Source organism: Pipistrellus hanaki (assembly GCF_964339955.1).
Source record: "Pipistrellus hanaki genome assembly, chromosome: 19".
Taxonomy (NCBI): Eukaryota; Metazoa; Chordata; class Mammalia; order Chiroptera; family Vespertilionidae; genus Pipistrellus; species Pipistrellus hanaki.
The window spans coordinates 16743829-16762982 of record NC_140521.1 but is presented as its reverse complement, the minus strand read 5'-3'; the positions used below and the strand labels follow the sequence as shown (position 1 = coordinate 16762982).

Genomic DNA, 19154 nt, shown 5'->3' with positions numbered 1-19154 from the left:
CCGGCTTGAATTCTGTGTGATTCAAGGCTTCCTGCTAAAGTCTCTCTCCCTTTCCTAGGCCTTCTGATTTCTCTGCAGGTCCGTCCACCCGAGGTGGGCCCCCCCGAGGCTGCAGCTCCCACTGGCCCTTCTCCCTCCCAGGAGCCACAGAGAGCCAGGGCTGGGAGCCCTCGTGAGTCTGGGACTCCACAGAACCGCACCGTGTCCTACGGGCCAGCTCTCGGGCTTCCTTCCAGCCCCACCCCCAAGGCTCCCTGTGTGGGGGCTGACCCACACCCTCTGATTGTCCCTCTGCAGGACACATCCGCCTGCACCCGGGAACGCCACCGCCGCACCTGAGAGGCTGGAGGCTCTGAAGTACCAACGGATAAAGAAGCCCAAAAAGTCATCCAAGGGCTCCTCGAAGTCAAAGAAACGATCCGGTAAATGGCAGGCAGCGCCTTGCTCCTCTCTTTCCACCTTGCCCGCCACTCTTGTGCCGTTGTTTGCTTCGGGACCCCCAACCTGGGGTTTTCTTTAGGCTTGAATCCATCCGTTACCTCACTCTCTGTTTCTCTTGAACACCAATTTTCAACGAACGCACAATATGATTTTCATGTAAGAGTAAGAAAGAGAAGGTTAAAGTCTCCGGTTGTCCTTCCGGTTCCGAGTCCTTCCGCCCGGGAACCGTTCCTCTCTGTGGTGTTGGGTTTTCAAGAGCCCTTCTGCTACTCCGTTAGGAAAGAGAGTGTATTGTTTTCGTCTAATTTTAAACAACCTAACTGGTATCCTAGTTTTATCCTTTCTGCAACGCTCAGCTATTCATCTATATTTCTCCCTATCGTTTAGGGCCTTCAAGTTGGGTGTGGGAATTACAGGATCCCAATCCGTGGTTGGGGGACATTGTGGCATGGACCTAGCTTCTGTTGGGCCATATATATATATATATATATATTTTTTTTTTTTTCAACAAGAGGGGAAATCTCACTTTGTAAAAGGACACCTCTCGTGAATTACTAGTATATCTGATGTTTTTTTCCAGCGGTAATAGGTGGCTGCTCAGCGAGTGTAAAACCAGGTCAGCCCTTTTCAGATGTAGAGAATTCCTCAATATTCCCCCATACTCTCTTTGTATCAGCGGTTTTAGGGATGTGACAGGATGTCAGAGGAAACTGCTGAACAGGTTCTTATAAACCTGGATTGGCTGCTGTAGAGGAACTTTCTCTAGAGACTGGGTTGTAGGGAAGTGTTACCCAGAGGCCCCTTGGATCGTGGGGGGAATGGGAGCACTTATTTCTCACTTAACCTTTGGGTGGTGCTTTTGTTTTTTTAGTTTATAGGAGGGAGGACTGAGGTAGAAAAAGAAAAAAATGACGTTTTTGGAGTTTTGGTGGGAAATTGGACCCCAAAGCTGAATTTTCAATTCCTATAAGCTCATTTCAGCCTAAGACCTCTATCTATCTATCTATCTATCTATCTATCTATCATCTATCTGGTGTACCAGTTAATAATGCGGATTTTTTCAGTAGATGGAGTTACACAGATGTTGATATATATGCACTTTGATATGTATGCTATTTTGTTGTATTGCTCCTTCAGATGACCACTTGTTTCGATCGATAGCACACGCACTTTCTGAGCAGCACTTCAAAACGTATGAAGAAGTGGAAAATTGGGTCTCTGAATGGTCTGCCTCAAAAGAAGAAAAGTTCTATTGGGAACGTATCCACAAGTTACCCGAAAGATGGGGGAAATGTGTAGCTAGCGATGGACATTACTTTGAATAAAGCACTTTTGATGTTTCTCTTGAAATCATTGTGTTTTCTTTGGATTACAAAATCCACATTATTAACTGGTTAAAATGTTTTTTTAAATAAATTTTTGTTGATTTCCATTATTATTTTCCATTATTTATATATATTTTTGTTGATTTCCATTATTCCATTATTTATATATATTTTTGTTGATTTCCATTATTATTTTCCATTATTTATATATATTTTTGTTGATTTCCATTATTCCATTATTTATATATATTTTTGTTGATTTCCATTATTATTTTCCATTATTTATATATATTTTTGGTGATTTCCGTTATTATTTTCCATTATTTAATAATGGAAATCAACAAAAATATATTTAAAAAAACATTTTAACCAGTTAATAATGTGGATTTTGTAATCCAAAGAAAACACAATGATTTCAAGAGAAACATCAAAGTGCTTTATTCAAAATAATGTCCATCGCTAGCTACACATTTCCCCCATCTTTCGGGTAACTTGTGGATACCTTCCCAATAGAACTTTTCTTCTTTCGAGGCAGACCATTCAGAGACCCAATTTTCCACTTGTATGTTTTAAAATGCTGCTTAGAAAGTGCGTGTGCCATCGATCGGAACAAGTGGTCATCTGAAGAAGCAAGGTCTGGTGAATACAGCGGGTGGGTTAATACTTCCCAGGCAAGATCTTTTAATGTGTCTTTAACTGGTTTTGAAGTGTGTGATGGTGCGTTATCATTAAGCAAAATTACTTTACCATGTCTTCTGGCCCATTCTGGTCGTTTTATGATCAAAGCGTGGTTCAAATTGATTATTTATTGTCGGTAGTGATCAGTATTAACCGTTTCACCTGGTTTTAGAAGTTCATACTATGCCACACCTTCTTGATCCCACCAAACATAGAACTTTGTCTTCTTTCTGAAGTGATTTGGCCTTGCTATTGATGTTGATGGTTGACCTGGAGCAACCCATGATTTTGTGTGTTTAGGATTCTCAAAATAAATCCACTTTTCATCGCCAGTCACAGCTCGATGCAAAAAAGACTTTCTTTTGTGCCGTTGAAGCAACATCTTATTGATGATTTTTCGGTTTTCCATTGGTCTTTCGCTCAGTTGATGTGGCACCCATTTTCCTTCCTTTAAAATCTGTTCCATTGCTTGTAAATGATCGAAAATTTCTTGCTCAGCAACATTTAATCTTTCTGCAAGTTGTTTTTGAGTTTGACACACATCTTCATCCAATAATGCTTGTAGTTGTTGGTCTTCAAACTTTTTTGGTTGACCTGCACTTTCTTTGTCTTTCACATCGAAATCATTAGTTTTAAAGTGTTTAAACCAGCATTCACAAGTATCTTGAGATGGAGCATGTTCACCATAAGCTTCCCGAAGTATATGAATGCTTCCAGCAGCACTTTTCTTCAAAATAAAGTAATGAATTAAAACTTCCCACAAATGCTCTTTTTTTTGGCACGAAATTCAACATTTTTAAGCATAAAAATATCTATAATGTTAATACCTTCAGCAAATTTGACATATGAAGTTTTGAAGCTTGCTGCCAATACAATAAAATAGCATACATATCAATTCGCATATATATCAACATTATGTGTAACTTCATCTATTGAAAAAAATCTGCATTATTAATCGGTACACCTAGTATGTATGTATCTATCATATATGTGTGTGTGTGTGTGTATGTGTGTGTGTGTATGTATGTATATATATATATATATATATATATATATATATATATATATATATTAGATACATTTTTATTTTAAATAAAAAAGGCATTTCAGATGTCCACGTTCTCTTATAGTGGTCCTGTTCCTTTATATATTAAAAACTCTCAAAGATGTCTTTAACCCAGGCCTATTCCATGAGCTCGTCTCATATTTCTACTTGCCTGCTGAAGCTGCATTTGGATAGTTTATAAGCCTTTATAATGCCCAGAATAGAGTTATCGATTATCCTCTTCAAATCTTTCTCAGTTCCTCCCCAGTTTCATAAATAGCACTGCTACCAACCCAGTCACTCAGAGCCCTCGACCACGATTCTTCTCTTGCTCTTACACCTTACATCCAATCCATCGGGAAGGTCTGTTGGCTCAGCATTTAGAACGTATCCTGAATCTGACCCCACTTATTTCCTGTCTCAGCTTCTAAAACTACATCCTCCCTCACCTTAACTATGGCAAGCGCCTCCTCCCGGTCCTCCTGCCTCCATCCCGGCTCCTTTTATAGTCTATTGTATACACAGCCACCAAAGTGACCTTTACAAAATGGAACCACATATTCTCCTTTAGTCCTGGGCATGTGCATACTCACACATACACACACACACACACACACATACACTCTCTCTCACACACACACACACACACACACACACACATACGTATGCATACTTCTGATTCAAACTTTCCAGAAGCTTCCCACTGAAACCAGGACAGATTTAGAACTTCTTGCCCTAGCTGGTTTGGCTCAGTGGATAGAGTATCAGCCTGCGACTGAAGGGTCCCGGATTTAATTCTGGTCAAGGGCATATGCCCGGGTTGTGGGCTTGATCCCCAGTGGGGGAAGGAGGGGCATGCAGGAGGCAGCCAATCCATGATTCTCTCTCTCCATTGATGTTTCCATCTCTCTCTCCCTCTCCCTTCCTCTCTGAAATTAACAATAATATATCAAAGAAAAGAACTTCTTAGAATGCCCTGCCTTGCTTTCTCTGCTCACTCGGCGTGAGCTGCAAGGCCTTTTTTCTGTCTCTGGAACACGTACCGTGTGCTCCTAACTCAGAGCTTTCCCACGTGACATCCCTCTATTGGGAACACTTTGCCCCGGGTCTTTGCAAGGCTCATGACAGTCTCTCTGTCAGAGCAGCAATGTCTCAGTCATTTGCTTCTCATGACCCTGGTTTGTCTTTTTTTTTGGTAGCAGTGTCTGAACCTTTTTATTTCTGTAGTTTTCAAGTCTTACAGTTTGTCTGGCTTCCTCACTCCTGCATTAGAATGTAATCTTCCGGAAAACAAGGGCTTGATCTCTCTCCCCAGCAGGGCCAAGAGGCAGAGGCATGGCCCTGGAAGGACCAGGCCCGACTATGCACGCACCTGAGCTCTCCTGTAAAACCCACCGTTGCTTGAAGGGAAGGGGTCGGGGGTGGGCAGATGAAAACAAACGTGTTAAGTTCCAAGCCCAGCACCTAGAATGGTGCCTGGTACTCAGGTGGCATCAGAAAGACATGTGAATGTTCCTTTTAGAAAAATCGCTACCTAGGGATAGGGGTTTTTTCATTGATAATTTTGAGAGAGGGAGGGAGGAAAAAAGAGAAGAAAAGAGAGAGAAGGAGACAGGGGACCAGCCCTGCACTTTGCCCTGACTGGGACAGAACCTGCAACCTTTTGGTGTTTGGGATGAGCCTCCAACCAGCTGAGCCACCTGGCCAGGGCAGTATTTCTTTAATCAAAAGAAAAAAAGAGAAACAGTCTATAAAATATGTTCAATTTTTAGTCTATAAGTATATTCAAGATGAAATAAAAGATAGAATAGAACTATGGATTGGCTAGATCCACCTGCTTCTTTGGCTCTGGGGAGCCGGAGGGGAGCAGCCATGGTGTGGCTTCTGTGGGATGGGCCTCCCAGTCAAGTCTCTCTGGAGCGAGGAAGGTAGTTTTTCTGCTCTCTCTGCCCTGGTCCCCCGTATACTGAGCGACCCCTTTGTTTAAGACCGAAGCCCGGAATATGTGTCCTGGCAGGTGAGCGAGGTATGTGTGAGCGAGGTCTTCCTTTTCACCCACTCTCTTCTTTCTGCCTTTTCTGTGCACCCGGCCCACCTCCCTAGACGGTCCTGCCTCCCACGCTCAGCAGCTTCCAAACTCTCAGGTCCTGTGGCCCGACGAAGCTGTCTGCCTCCGGAAGAAGAAGAGACACTCCCGGCCGGACCCCTTTGCCCGCCTCTCAGACTTGTGCCATCGCCAGCTTCCGGAAGACCAGACGGCCATCCTCAACAGCGTGGACCATGACGACCCCGGCCATGCCACCCTGCTGTGACGACACCACTCTGAAGTGCTCCTGGAGTGAGAGGGCGGGCCGAGGGCCAGGGCGGGGTGAGCCGTGCTGGGTGCCGGGGCCTCAGACCCATACCCCCCACCCCTCTCCCAGTCCTGGCCGGTACTCCCGAGGGCTGCTCACACTGTTCTGCTTCTGCCCCTTCATCACCGGGCAGAGCGGGGTCTCCTCCGCACCTGGCCCGCTGGCCTCGTCTGTAGGACATGGGGCCTAGCAGACCCTCCGGTGGTGAGTGGAGATCAGGACGTGGACCGGGGACAGGGCGGGATGCCTGAGTCCGCCCACCACCCCCCTCTTCACGCCGAGGGTTTCTCTCACCTCTTCAAAGATCTTTGCGAGTGAGGAGGAAAGCGATGGCTCGTACTGCTCTCGGCTTCTGCTTCGGTTTTTTAAGTCCTCCCAAGCGCTGCATATATATATAGACATAGGTGCAAATCATAGGTTTGTAGTGTGTGGGCTTCTCTCTGTGTATATAGATGTACATTGAAGCAAAGTGCTGTTCCTTTCCGTGGTCAGTGATCGAGGAGGAAGCTCGGCGAGCGGGACTGCAGAGAGCTGGGTGGGCGTCCTGACCTCCGTCTCAGGGATTTTCCTCCCTGAAACGGGGGTCACGCCTTCTCAGCCAAACCCACCATTGGACTCCCCACCTTCTCCCGCCCAGAGCAGAAATGGGGCTTGCCGTTGATTTCCAGCTGCCCGCTCTGGGGGTGCAGCCACGCGTCGCCCCAGAACGGAACACAAGCCTCAATCTCTTGGTTCCTGGGTGAAGAAAGGGTGGTAGGCAAAGGGCCGGGCTGGCATCTTCCTTCCACTGTTGGGCTCAGGAGTGGAAGCTTCTTAGCAGCAGGGCCGAGGAGCCCACCTGCTGCACCATCACCCATCAGCCCCTTCAGGGCCAGCCCAGGCCGGCGGGAGCCTGGGGGCCCAGGGGCCTCCGTTCCAGAGCCGTCTGCGCCGCACACCTCGCCGCCGCTGCTCTATTCATAGCCCGCCTCCGGCTCGGCGCCCTCGGAGCGCTGATCCAGAGCCGCTGACTGGGTTCTTCCTTTCCTTTTGTGGGAGCTAATTTCCCAGATTGATTAATTGCCACGTGCAGGGAGCCCGCCGGCGGCTCCTCTCCCTGCGCTCCACGTGCTGCCTGCAGACTCTTCTCTGCCGGGGGAGGGGAGGGGACCCCCTCCACCCTGTGGGCCCCGCGTGGGCGGACCGGATCAGACAAAGCTAGGATGCCTGGGGGTTCTGGGAGTGCTCTGGACCCCCTTTCTCCCCCTGGTTCTGTTTAAGTGGAACTGGCTGAGGCATGGAATGAAAGTAGAAGGGGCGCTCTGCCCAAATCTTGTCCTAGTTCAACTGTTAGCACCAGACGCTTCTGTGAGGTCATCTTAAAACACCTAAAGATGCATCCATCTCCCCCCGCCCCTCTCCTCCTCTCTCCAGTCAGATGATGGCACTGTCCAGGCACAGGGCAGAGTCCGAGGGGGACGGGCGTATCTGGTTTCTCTTCCCTCCGGTGTGGGAGCCGCCCTGCTGGCTGCCCGGATCCAGGTGGCCGTCAGGTTCCTTGAAGTCTCTCCTTGGTGCTGCTGTCCTGCTGGGTTTGGGGACATCTACCTCTCCTCAGTCAGCTGCTCACACATTGGCCAAGTCCAAGCACTGGAGGCGGCTGCCAGGGGCCCAGCCCCGTGCCTGAGGCCGGCGGGGCCTCCGAGAGCAGGAGGCTGCTCCTGCCGGGCGCTTCCCTGCCAAGGCTGGGCCCTCCGCCACCCAGACCCGGTGCTTCCTTTCTCTCGTGGGGACCGGTTCCACCGCGGGTCTGCCATCCCAGGCGCAGCACAGTTGGTTTCTGAATGCAACGCACCATGCAAGAGGCAGAAAGGGGCGGTGTCTGGCCCTTGTCTGTCAATGGCCTCATCGCCGGGGCTGGGCCCACGCCCTGGGGTGGACCCTGGGCCTTCTGGCTAATGTTACACTTCTCTGGACATCCAACTCCACGTTCCCACCGGCCCTCGGCCCCAGCCAACGGGAGCTGGGGGTGGTGGCAGTCTTCCATCCGGGGCAGCGCTGCCTCTGCCACGAGTCCATCAGCAGTCACGGACACGTCTGCTGGGCACGGGGCCTCGCTCTGCATCCGGCGCCTCCATCTGTGCTCACGACCTGTCTCTGCTTCCACACCGATGTGGGATGTCAGGGATGTGGGGTCTTCAGGATGAATTAGATCAGACTTTCTCAGCCCTGAGTTGGAATTCTGGGCCCTTACGGTTCCAAAAGGAGAAGATGAGGGGGGAAGCTTTGCCTTTTTTGGGGGTTTCATACCGGATGGAGAGCCAAAGTCGGAGCTGAGGTGCGGCGGGCTATGGGGCTATGGCTGTGCTTTCCAGGGGGACCCCACCACCTTGAGTGTCACCAGCGCTGACCAAGGTGCTGAATCCTTTTTCCCTTCCTCTGGCCATGCCCTCACCTCCAACACAGCAGGCCCAAGATGGGAGCAGTGTGGCTGACCACTGGGTGGCAGCGGTTGCCAAGGGCGAGGGAAGGACACAGGCCACCCTCTCCGAGTGGCCACGGGTTCATTTCTCCTCCCAAGAGCGCTTCCTTCAGTGACAGTGTCTTTGAAGGCCAGGGGCCTTCTTAACCCCAGAAGCTGATTCCAGTACCTCCTGCAAGGACTGTGATGGGAAGTGCCGGAATGCAGCACCTATGTCCCCGGGATGGCACACATTCAAGTGCTGGGGTGGGGTGGGGGAGTGCCTGTGTGAGATTGTGCATGATGGGGGGCAGCCATTTCTAAGGACCACATGTCCTCTGTCCTCTGTCCCTGAACCATTGCAGTGAGCCCAGTTCAGCTTCCTAGGGCTTTCACGCTCCACCGTGTGGGAGAGCAAATGTCTTCCAACCTTCCCCGTTCGCGGCCCGGCAGCCTTGCCCGAAGGAGCTCAGACAAAGACCGATTCCTGGGTCTCGGCTTCGGCCCGCCCCTCCACTTTGCATCCTGACTGGCCGCCTTGGCTGTGCCAGGCTCAGGGGGTTTCGTGGGCCAGGAACAGGGTCAGGTGCTTTGAGAAGGAGCTTGTCAAGCACGTGGGGGACCCGCCGTTGCCACCATGGTTTGGGGAAAGAAAATGGGCCAAAAGGAGAAGGGGAGTCCAGGAGAAGTGGGGTCCTGCCCAGCCTGCCCCCTGGAGCTCTCTGTGAGGGGCCAGGGGGCATGTGAGGGGCCTTTTGAGCTCTACTTTCTCAGCAGGAAAGCTGCTTCATCCCCAGGTCTGGCAGGGTCCCTGTCCCCCTCCGAAGAGGCCTGTGTCCCCCTCATCCTGTTCCTGGGGCGGCGGGGGTGGAACAGGGTGAGAAACCATGGACCTCCGTCATGCCCTCCGGGCTTGTGTTTGGGACCTGAACGTTTGCGGGTGGAACTGATGTCAGCGGTCTTCCTGGGTCCTTGTCATGCAGTGGAAACTGGGTGAGATGAAGAGGTAGAATTCCCCGAGCAGGTTTTTCTTTATTTATTTTCCCCTAGGTTGACAAAACAGTAGCTTCAGGGGAGAAACAGACTTCCGGAGCAGGGACACTGCCAGCCCAGGATTAGGATCCTGGGCCGGCCGGGGGCATGGGTGACTGGAGCTGCTGCTTCTGGTTTTGTTAGAAAAAGCTTTGGGAGGCTCGGAGTGAGTGGGGGAGAATTGTACATGACGTACTTTTAGGGTCACGCAGGGAAACAGAAGAGAAGACGCTCTCGGTTAACCTGGGGCTTGCTTTGCTTGCATGAGAGGAGCTTCGGCCGTCACAGGGGCTGCTGGGAGCAGAGGGAAGGAGCGGCTCCCTCTGGGAAGGGTGCAGGGTCTCCCCAACTTCTCGGCCCAGCCCTGCCATCCTGTCTTGTCCAGAATAAAGGAAGGAGGCGCCGCAGGCTGGAGGCCTGGAGCCTCCAGAGCTGCGCTTGCTGCTTTGGGGAGAGGGCCCAGGAAAGGTGCTAATGTCCAGGTCGAGAATGAATGCAATGACCGATGGGGTGGCTCTGCAGGAAGTGGAGTTAGCAAGCTGGGGCAGCGGGAGGAGGTCATGTTCTCGTGCCAGGTGTCTGTGAGGGTGGAAGGGGAGTGAAGAGGTGGGTCGGTCACGGAGTAGAAAGTGGGGATCCTGGGATAAGACAGTGGGACCAAAGCTGGGGGACATCAAGGCTACCCCTGCTCTTTCCATGATAACTTAGCTGCCTCTAAGGGTATTTCGTACCGGTTGGAGGTCATCTCAGGAGAAGGAAGAGGAGTGATGCCCTGGGGTGAGAGGGTGTGGCAGTGAAGCTCACTTGGGGGGGGGGGGCAGATATGGGAGAGTGATCCTGTTATTGCCCACAGACTGTGCGGCTGGGGTCTTGCCACCTAGGCCCAGATTGGGTCTTGGAAGAGGTCTAGCTTCTGAGCTGGGCTTCCTTGCTTCTAGAATTTGCCTCTAACACTAAGTGCTCAAAGCAAACAAGGCCACAGTGTTCTGATGTCTTTCAACTTGATCTGTTTGTTACGGGGGTCCTCAGGCTCCGGAGAGGAGCCTTGTTTGAGACTCCCAGGGTGTCACAGCTCTGGCAGGTGGAAGCTTGTGAGCTCCGTGGGTTCCTTCTCATCCGCCAAAGTGGCAGGGGGCCTCCCCTCCTCTCCCAGGGCCTCAAAGTGTTCCCGAGGCACCGTCGGTGGTGATGGAGACTAGGGGTCAGGGCTTGGCCTTTGCATGGACTGCCCTTCCTTTCTGAGGGGCGGAGACCGCCTTCAGACCAGAGGCTTGCTACCTAGAGGTTGTTCCCCCCTTTCTCTTCCGTCGATAGGTTAAACCTCCCCACCCCCACCCCCCTTTCTGGTTGATGCAGGAGAGGAGAGATTTAGGCTAAGACCAGAGCAGATGCCTCTGTCCTCTTGGATGTCCCCAGCTCTGCCTCCTTGCAGATCAGGAGGCAGATTGACACATCTCTTCTTTAGAAGAAGTCGGGGTGCCAACACTCAGAGCCCGGATTGGACTTCAACATCCCTGCAGTTCTTTATCGTCTGGTTAGGGGTGTCTGTCACGACCCCTCCCTCTGACTGGGAGCAAGGCCACACTGGTCCAGGGTTTTATTCTGGGCCTCCCCGACTATGCTTTCCAAATATGTCTTTCAGGAGCAAATAACACATCCCCGCCCGCTGTTTTGTTTGCTGGGCGGCTGAGAGGGCAGAAGTGTTTTCATGACCTTATTTGAAGCTGATGGAATAATTCCTCATAAGTGAGTCTGATCCACAGGCCCCCAGAGAGGAGTCTTGTCTTGAGACTCCGAGGGTTTCTGGGTAGGATAAGGGAACAGGAAGAATGAGAGCAATGACTCTTCATAGCTGGCCATGCCTTGAGGAGGAAGAGTCCCGAGTATCTTGATTGCTAAAGGCTTTGGTTAGAACCGCAACCAACAGTGGAAGTCACGTGGGTTTTCTCTTCCGTGTGGGTCTGTCGTGGTCGTTGGGGGTTTCTGAAGAGAACCGATGACACAGTTGTCAGCTTAGGAGCCCTGGCCGGGAGAGCTAGGGCGGAGGATTAGAGTGGAACACGTTTTCAGTCCCTGCCCCTGGTCTCTGGTTCTGCCTTTCCCATCCCAGGAGATGGTAACAGGCATGGCTGTCAGGGAAACACGCTCTCCCTGTCCCTGGTGCTGGGTTTCCTGGACTTATTTTAGGAGCCGGGGCAGGGTCTGCCCCTCCACACCCCATAAACACACCAATTAGGTTCCCTTTCCTTCCTCCCCCACTTATTTATGGCTCCAGGGATCTTGACCTTGTGCATGGTTTATGCTGGGGAGATGGCGGGGTGGGGAAGGGAGTCTGGGAGGGGAGAGAGGTTGGGCTGGGGAGGGGGGAGTCACATTTTCAGCCTTAGAAATACCACAAGCATGCTTTTGGGCCATGTGTGGGGTGTTCACATACGTAGACGGAAGGGACAAATGCCAGCTCTCCTCATATTGGTCATGAGGATGGAGGGCCTTTTTGCTTCCTCTAGGTGAGGGTATCTGAAACCTTGTTTCAAGTGGAGGCGAATGGACCTTCACGTGGTCACGTTGCAGTCCTTGGAAGGGAAATTGCCCATCATTCTATCAATGGCTCTTTATAAATTGCCTACGGCCATCAACCAAAGGTCAGTCATGAGTAGACTGTGTCCTGGCTAGGCCAGAGAAGGGACTGTCTCACCTGTCCCTCCGGCGTTCCCAGATTCTCAGTGTGAGCTTCAGCTCCCAGCCAGGTGTCTAGTCTGTGCTCCTTTCCTGGGCTCAGGAAGTAAGAGTATGTGTGTGAGAATGCATGCACATGCAAGTGTGCATGTGCGTGCATGTATGCGTGTGGTGGTGTGTTTGTGGTGCGTGTGGTGTGTGTGTATGTGTGTGTGTGGTGTGTTTGTGGTGAGTGTATCTTGTGTGTGATGTATGTTTGTGTGTGGCGTGTGGGTATTTGTGGTGTGTGTTTGTGGTGTGCTGTGTGTGTGTGTATGTGTGTGAAGAGATTTGTAGGGACACACTAGTTCACCTGAGGAGCCTTGGGCCTCTTTCTGGTTGACCTTTTCTCTAGTAGGCAACTTCTGTTCTGGTAGGAGGGTGCAGTTAGTACTATACCACCTTCAGTGTATTTTTTATGGAAATTGTATATAAAATATATAAATATATACATAGAATTTGTTCTATTTTAAGGAGACGGGGGGAGGGGACTTAGGTAAGGGTGGGTGGGTGCAATAGTCATGAGTGGGAGGCTTCAGGCACGGGAGACATCTGGGGCTGGGGAATGGGAGGGCAGGAGACGGAACTGGGCCAGAGGAGTGGGGCCTGGTGCCCTCAGCACACATATATACATAGAGAGGAAACCTATATACAGTCTATCTAGCTAGCTTATCTATATATCTATATATCTATATGAAGTCATAGTTCGCTTTATTTTTGTACCTGTGCTTAGAGATGTTTGGAGCAGGATACTAGCTCATGCCTTGGTGCCCCCTCCCCCCTTCCCCATCCTTCCCCTCTGCCTTTTCCTTTAAGACGCTCTGTTCAGAGTTGCTTGGGTATTTCTGATGGAAATGTGTATATATGACAAATCTGAAAACAGCAACACAGTCCGCTTGCAGAAAGGACAAGTGAGCTGGAGGTTGTGGGAGCGACTGGATCGGATGGCCCCTTAACCCAGGACCCACAGGGTGCTTGTCACTGGGATGGGGACACAGTGGCCGGAAACCGTTGGCACAGGGACTTACTATGGTGAGCTTGGAGAGTCGCCTTGGCCCCCATGATGCTGTGGGTTGGTACTCAGTTCCTCCGAAGGGATCCAGCTCAGGGGCTCGCAGTACCTGTCCTGACTCAGGTGCTCCTGGAGGGTGTGGTGGCAGGCGGGAGGCATCTCAAGATAGCTTTGCGAGGCTGACTGCATGGACTGTCTCTGAAAAGAATTTCCTGCTTGTTCTCGCTGCAGTTTCTTGGAACCAGTGTAAATGTGATAGCTAGTATAAATATACTATATATGCTTTCTCCACCCCCCTTCCCTGTTAGTACTTTATTTGGAAAATAAGATGGCATTGGAGATGGGGTGATGGGTCAGTCCTGGGACACTCAGGGGAGGATGAGGAGTGAGAGAAGGACGTGGGGCATGACGGGGAGGAGGGAGCCAGGTGGAAGCTCCTTCTGGCACCTGGCCTGGGACTTAGGGAAGTGGAAAGTGTACGGAAGAACTTGACTCAGAACTGGGGATTCTGGGGAGCAGGAGCTCACTTGTATTAGACCGGGAAACGTTGTGTCCCCTGAAGGATGCCTCTCTGAGAATTCAAGACCTTGCATTTGCTGCGAGAGCCACATGCCTTGCAGCCATGGCAGTGGTCCCCTGGTGCTGGCTCTTTCTTCTGACTCGCCAGGACCTGAGGGCCATGTGTTTGGAGCTGGTGCAGGGCCAGGTAGTGCAGGCAGCTAAGAGAAACTTCTAGATTAGTCTCTCTACTCTCATCAGCTTGTCAACTAAAAGGCAATAGAATCCCTCTTCCCCAACCGACATGGCAGCTGCCCAAGAGCTCTTGTCTCGTGGAGTTTGGTCATTAGAAGACCCAGATGCCACAGCCATGGGACTCTTAACATTTTGGGGTATTATGGGAAGAGTAGGGTGGAACTTGAGTCTGACTCCTGACCCTTCTGCCTCCATAATGTAGACCTTAAGGGTCACTGCCCTTCCCTCAGGCCCTGTCCTTGGATCCCTGAATTACCTGCTCAGAACATCCCCAGTTCCCAAGGACACTGAAGGAGAAGTGAGCTTTGTTGGTGAGTACTGGAAGGACTCCAGTACTGGGCCTGTGTGGCTGTGTGTCTGTCCTCAGAGGTGGTTGTTTCCCACAGTCTTCTCTGGAGGCCAGAGGGACAGACAGCCACATGTTTGTTGTAAGAATTTGTAGGGAGGTTGAGCAAGAGAATAAGTGACACATTCTGTTCCCCTTCCTGGCTTGCAGCCCCTCCCCCCACACAAAGGAGTCTTCCATTTCCTGTTCTCGAGCCATCCTCCTGAGTTGCTCTACACACCCTGTCCCACATCCAGTGCACATGCAACTAGTAGAATAAATTACTTCAGCACGACAGGCCCGTCCGAAGGTTAGTCCCTCCACTAGGTCTCCTGTTGTTCTAAACTCAACTCCTGTCTACATTAAGTCCAAGGCTCAATCCGTAGACACTCCAGTGGCCACCAGGTGTATGAGATCAGGAGTCATTGACCTGCACACATCCCATCCCATACAACAGCCTCCAGTTGGGCTCTTCAGTTATGCAAGCAAAAGTGAAGACAAGAGACATAGCCCCTACCTTGACATTCTGGAGCTCGGAGGGGATGTAATTCTTAACCTCTGCCTTTTCCATACTCCTGGCCACACCCAGTCAGGATGGTGGAAAGGTAGACTTTGGAGAGGAAAGATATATTGCCCAGCAAAGATATACGGTTTCTCTGAAGAGCCAATCTTTCCTAAAGGCATAAATGGATTGAGATCTGATGGGATCTGGAGTCAACAAAACTTCCTGTCTTTGAACCTCCAAGTTAATAGATAGGTTGGTGGAACGGGTGCTCTGATTATGCCTTTGAGCCTCACAGCCTCTTCCAGGAACACGAGCTGTTCCTTGTGCCCGCGCTATATTCCCTGGCTTCCATGTAGTGGAATTGTTTCAATTTGGCAACCTCTGTCTGCTGTATGGGACAGAGGTTGCAAGCTCCACCCTACCTACCCTACTCTTCCCACTGGGAATTGCTCACACAAGGATCAGTGTGGGCCCCATCCTTCTCTCCTTTACATCTACCAGTAGCTTGGGAAAAAGGGGTGTGTTCATTGCTCTTTGGCTTTTTGCTGGGTCGCTCCACTTCTGTTTGCTGGCGATGTTAGGTTGAGCCACCGTGGACAGGATAATAGAACAAAGGGGAAGAGGAGGTCTACACAGTGCACTTGGCCATGAGACTTGGCCATGACATTGGGGTGTGGGGTGTCTCCTGTGTACAGTGCCCAGGGCCCGGGAGAGGGGGTCCCTTCTGTAATGATCTCCATTGCTGAAACGTTAGGCTGAAGTGTTACCTTAGTAGAGAATAGCAGTTTAAAGCTCCATTTACCAAGTCGTAGACATCAATCTCAAAAAAATCTTAACGTCTCGTGGGATTTCATTTCCGAACTACCATCTGTGGTGGGGCCGGGGATGGAGGGCACAGACGGGCTGTGCTTCCTCCAGGTGCTCCTTCTCCATAGCCACCGACTGGAAGGGACCACATCCTGTTTCCTGCCAGTGACGTCTGGTTCTTTTTATCTTCAACTTTTCCTCTTGTCCCAGGAGAAATGTATCATCCTGGACGGAATTCTTCCATTGCACAGCTGGAGGCAATTTTGTCGGCATTGCACTCCCCCGTTTCACCCTGTGCTCTGTTGGCACGCCGAGGGGGGTGACCAGGCAGTGTGGGTGGTGGGGAGGGGCTTCTGAGGCTGCCTCCTCGAGACCTCTTAAAGAGTCCATACCTCTAGATGCCTCTTGCATTCCTTCTTCTTTTCTAATGAGTCTGGATACGACTTAATCAGTTTCGTCTCGGGAGTTCTTGCTCTCATTTCGGACTCTCTTATTTCCTCCTTCAACTTCCTTTGGGGGTCAGCCCCCATCCATGCCAGGTCTCCGGAAGACCCCTCAGACTCGTTTCCATTCCTTGAATGTCGAGTATTACATCACCGCGCTAGGGTGCTTTATGGTGCTGTTCCTGAAGAGGCCAGCTGGACTGAACCTCCTCTGCTCCACTGGTTCCTTAAACTTCGCTGTGTTTTTTTTATTTTTTATTTGATCCCCTCCCCCCATTTTCCCCGGGGTTTGGGAAGGGAGGCTGGGTGGGGCTGCTTTTGTGTTTTCTCTTTTCTGTATGTATGGACTGGTTAAAGTCGGTGATCATGGGCAGCTGACTTCATGGTATTGGTTGGCTGACTTTGGTTAACGATGAAAGACAAACCAACAGATTGTACAGCTGCACACGGAAACACCTTTGAGTGTGAACTTGAATGGCATCTCGAGGCTTACTATTTGAACTTCAGGTATGTAACTGAAAAGTAAATAAAAGACACTATTTTTTCAGTAAGCTTTTTTTTCTTCTACGTGACAACTTAGAAATCAAACTCTTAAGAACATTCAAACGGTGCTGTACCAAAGCCTTATGTGAACATGTTCTACACTCTGTATAACCTGTCTCTGGTGAGCTCCCTGCTCTGTCACCACCTTCTCCAAAGCCTGGGAATGCCAGCGAGTGCCAAGCCTGGGGCTGGGTCTTGGGGACCTGTGGCCAAAGGGACCCTTTGGAGCAGAGGATGATGGTGAAGGTGGGACCATTCTGCTTCCCAAGTAGACTCTGAAAGGAAACCAGGCATTTGTGTTTGTGTGTGTGCATGTGCGAGGGCTGGCATGTGTGTGAGTGTGTGTGTGTGTACACACGTGTGTGGGGTGCATACAGGTGCGCATGCCAAAGTGAATGCTCTCCCCGGGGGCCTGAGAGGGAGGCCCAGGCTCACTCTGGGAGTGGGGTGGTCATGGCAATGGCCTGTGTCTTATCTACACCCCTCTCCTTGCTGTCAGGAAATGGAGGTGTGTATATGGAAAAGCTACACTCTCCACTAGGTGCTTTTTCCTCAAAGTCTACAAACCCTAAGCATTTACAAAGGGCCTGTCCAGGAGGCAGGCTCCTCCAGCCACCAAGTCACAGACTGTCAGGACAGGCAGAACCCTCTCCTCCGCTCTTGCTGGCTTTCTTGGGACAGGGGGTACCTCCTTCCGTAGCCCCTGACCTCTCAACCTGGGTCTGGGCCTGTTCTAGCTGCTGCCCCTCTAGGTGGGCTCTGATGGGTGGTCCTCCCCCTCTTCCTGATCAACAAAGAAGACCCGACTGCAGAGGACCCCTGAGCCACGCCTGCTCTGAGGCCCTGAACAATATTGCCTTCCCTGGCTACCAAGGACAGTGAGTCCTTTGACCTTAGTCTCTCGCCAGTTAAAAACTGAGTGACGCCTCTAACTCACTTAGGGAGAGGATGAGTCTTCGGCTGCTTGGCTCGGGCTGTTGGGACTCGGGTTGCCATGGCTCAGGCTGTTGTGGCTCCAATTGCCGTGACTCGGGTCGCCATGGCTCGGGCAGCCATGCCAGGCTCCACTCGCTGGTATTTTCAGGCTTGCCGGCTACTAACCAACTCATTGCCAGTAACACTGCATGTTCATATAGCAAGTTAAAAAGAAAACAAGCAAACACATACATGAGCAAACAAAAAAGAAAAGTAAAAAGAGGCGCATCGCATGAGCAGATGTGTAAGCCCCTGAAGGTGTGCTTGGAAAGTGTTGCCAGTTAAACGGATTACAAGAAAAAGTTTAGTATTTAACTGCTTCTCATGTAACATTAGTCTGCTGCAGAAATGTTTTGTATTTTGCTATAAATAAACATTTGCAAAAAAAAAAAAAAAAAAAAGTGTGTTTCCAATGTTTATTTGTTCCCAGGAGAATCTACTGGTGTTGGTTAATGTCACCTGTGGCCTAGGTCTCCCTAATGAACCCATTTTGAAGTGGCAGTCTAACATGATCCTGAAAGGAGTTAAGGAACGCCTTCTCGTTCACTAAGCAGATGTGTACCGAGGGCACTAGGACGTATTAGTCCGCTGTCCCAGACACTTGGGACCCAACAGGGAACGAAATAGTCCAGGTTCTTGTTTCTCCCGGGCTCGCGTGCTGGTGGGAAGGGACCAGCAGTGAACATGTCATGCCATAAGAGAGTCACGTAGAATGCTGTGTGGCATTCTTTGGGGATTCACGGAGCAGGATGAGGGGCCCCGATGTGCAAAGGGAGGATCTCAGTTGCAGCTGAACATTTAGCTCTCAGGGTGGGCCTCTCTGAGGACAGCACCTGAGCATAAACTGGAAGGGGAATTGCTTATGCTCATGTCAAATGCACTTTAAAAAAAAAAAAATCTTCACCCGAGGGTATTTTTTCCATTGATTTTTAGAGAGAGTGAAAGAGGGGGAAAGACAGAGAGAAATATCAATGTGAGAGAAACACGTCAATTGGTTGCCTCTGGCACACACCCTGATCAGGACCCAGGCCAGGGAGAAGCCTGCATCTGAGGTCCATGTTCTTTTTTTTTTTTTCTTTTTTTTATAATATATTTTATTGATATTTTTACAGAGAGGAAGGGAGAGGGATAGAGGGTTAGAAAGATCAATAAGAAAGAAACATCGATCAGCTGCCTCCTGCACACCCCCTACTGGGGATGTGCCCGCAACTAAGGTACATGCCCTTGACCGGAATCAAACCTGGGACCCTTCAGTCCGCAGGCTGACGCTCTATCCACTGAGCCAAACCGGTCAGGGCTGAGGTCCATGCTCTTGACTGGAATGGAACCAGGGACCCTTCAGTCCACAGGCTGACTCTCTAGCCAATAGGCCAAACTGGCTAGGACGAATGCATATGTTTTTAACTGGATTTTTTTTCTTTTTTTTTAACAATATCCTAAACTATTAAGAACCAGAAGATAGACTGACTACAATTATGTGACAAAGTCTTTTTTTTTTTTTTTTTGGTTTAATACCATTTTGTCTAAATGTGTCTCCAACAAGTCGACTCTGGACCACATTTCACACCCAGGATCCAGTGACTCAGTGACTCCCTGCAGTCGAATCCCACCTCTCTCACAGAAGGGCTTAGCAGGCACCCAGCCTCACCCGGTCCTTTCCAGGTTGATTTTGGTGATCTAACTACCTGCCTCACACACTTTCCCTCCCCTTACCACATCATCTTCCTCCTGTCTTACATCCCTTCTTCCTCTGTTCTGTCT

The 19154-nt window shown here is 50.4% G+C and overlaps 1 protein-coding gene across 5 annotated transcripts in view; it reads left to right on the top strand.

Moving 5' to 3' along the window:
* Nucleotides 1-11627, top strand: part of IGSF9B (immunoglobulin superfamily member 9B) — a 52293-nt gene extending 40666 nt beyond the window's left edge. For 2 of the 5 annotated variants that reach the window (XM_084868256.1, XM_084868255.1), the window contains exons 19-20: nucleotides 298-422; nucleotides 5593-11627. In XM_084868256.1, coding sequence (XP_084724382.1) covers nucleotides 298-422; nucleotides 5593-5801 — 334 coding nt within the window. In that variant the 3' untranslated portion in view covers nucleotides 5802-11627. Of the gene's footprint in view, nucleotides 1-297; nucleotides 423-5592 lie in introns of those variants that run through there. The other 3 variants (XM_084868259.1, XM_084868258.1, XM_084868257.1) reach the window with 2 other exon arrangements.
* The last annotated feature ends 7527 nt before the right edge of the window (nucleotides 11628-19154 follow it).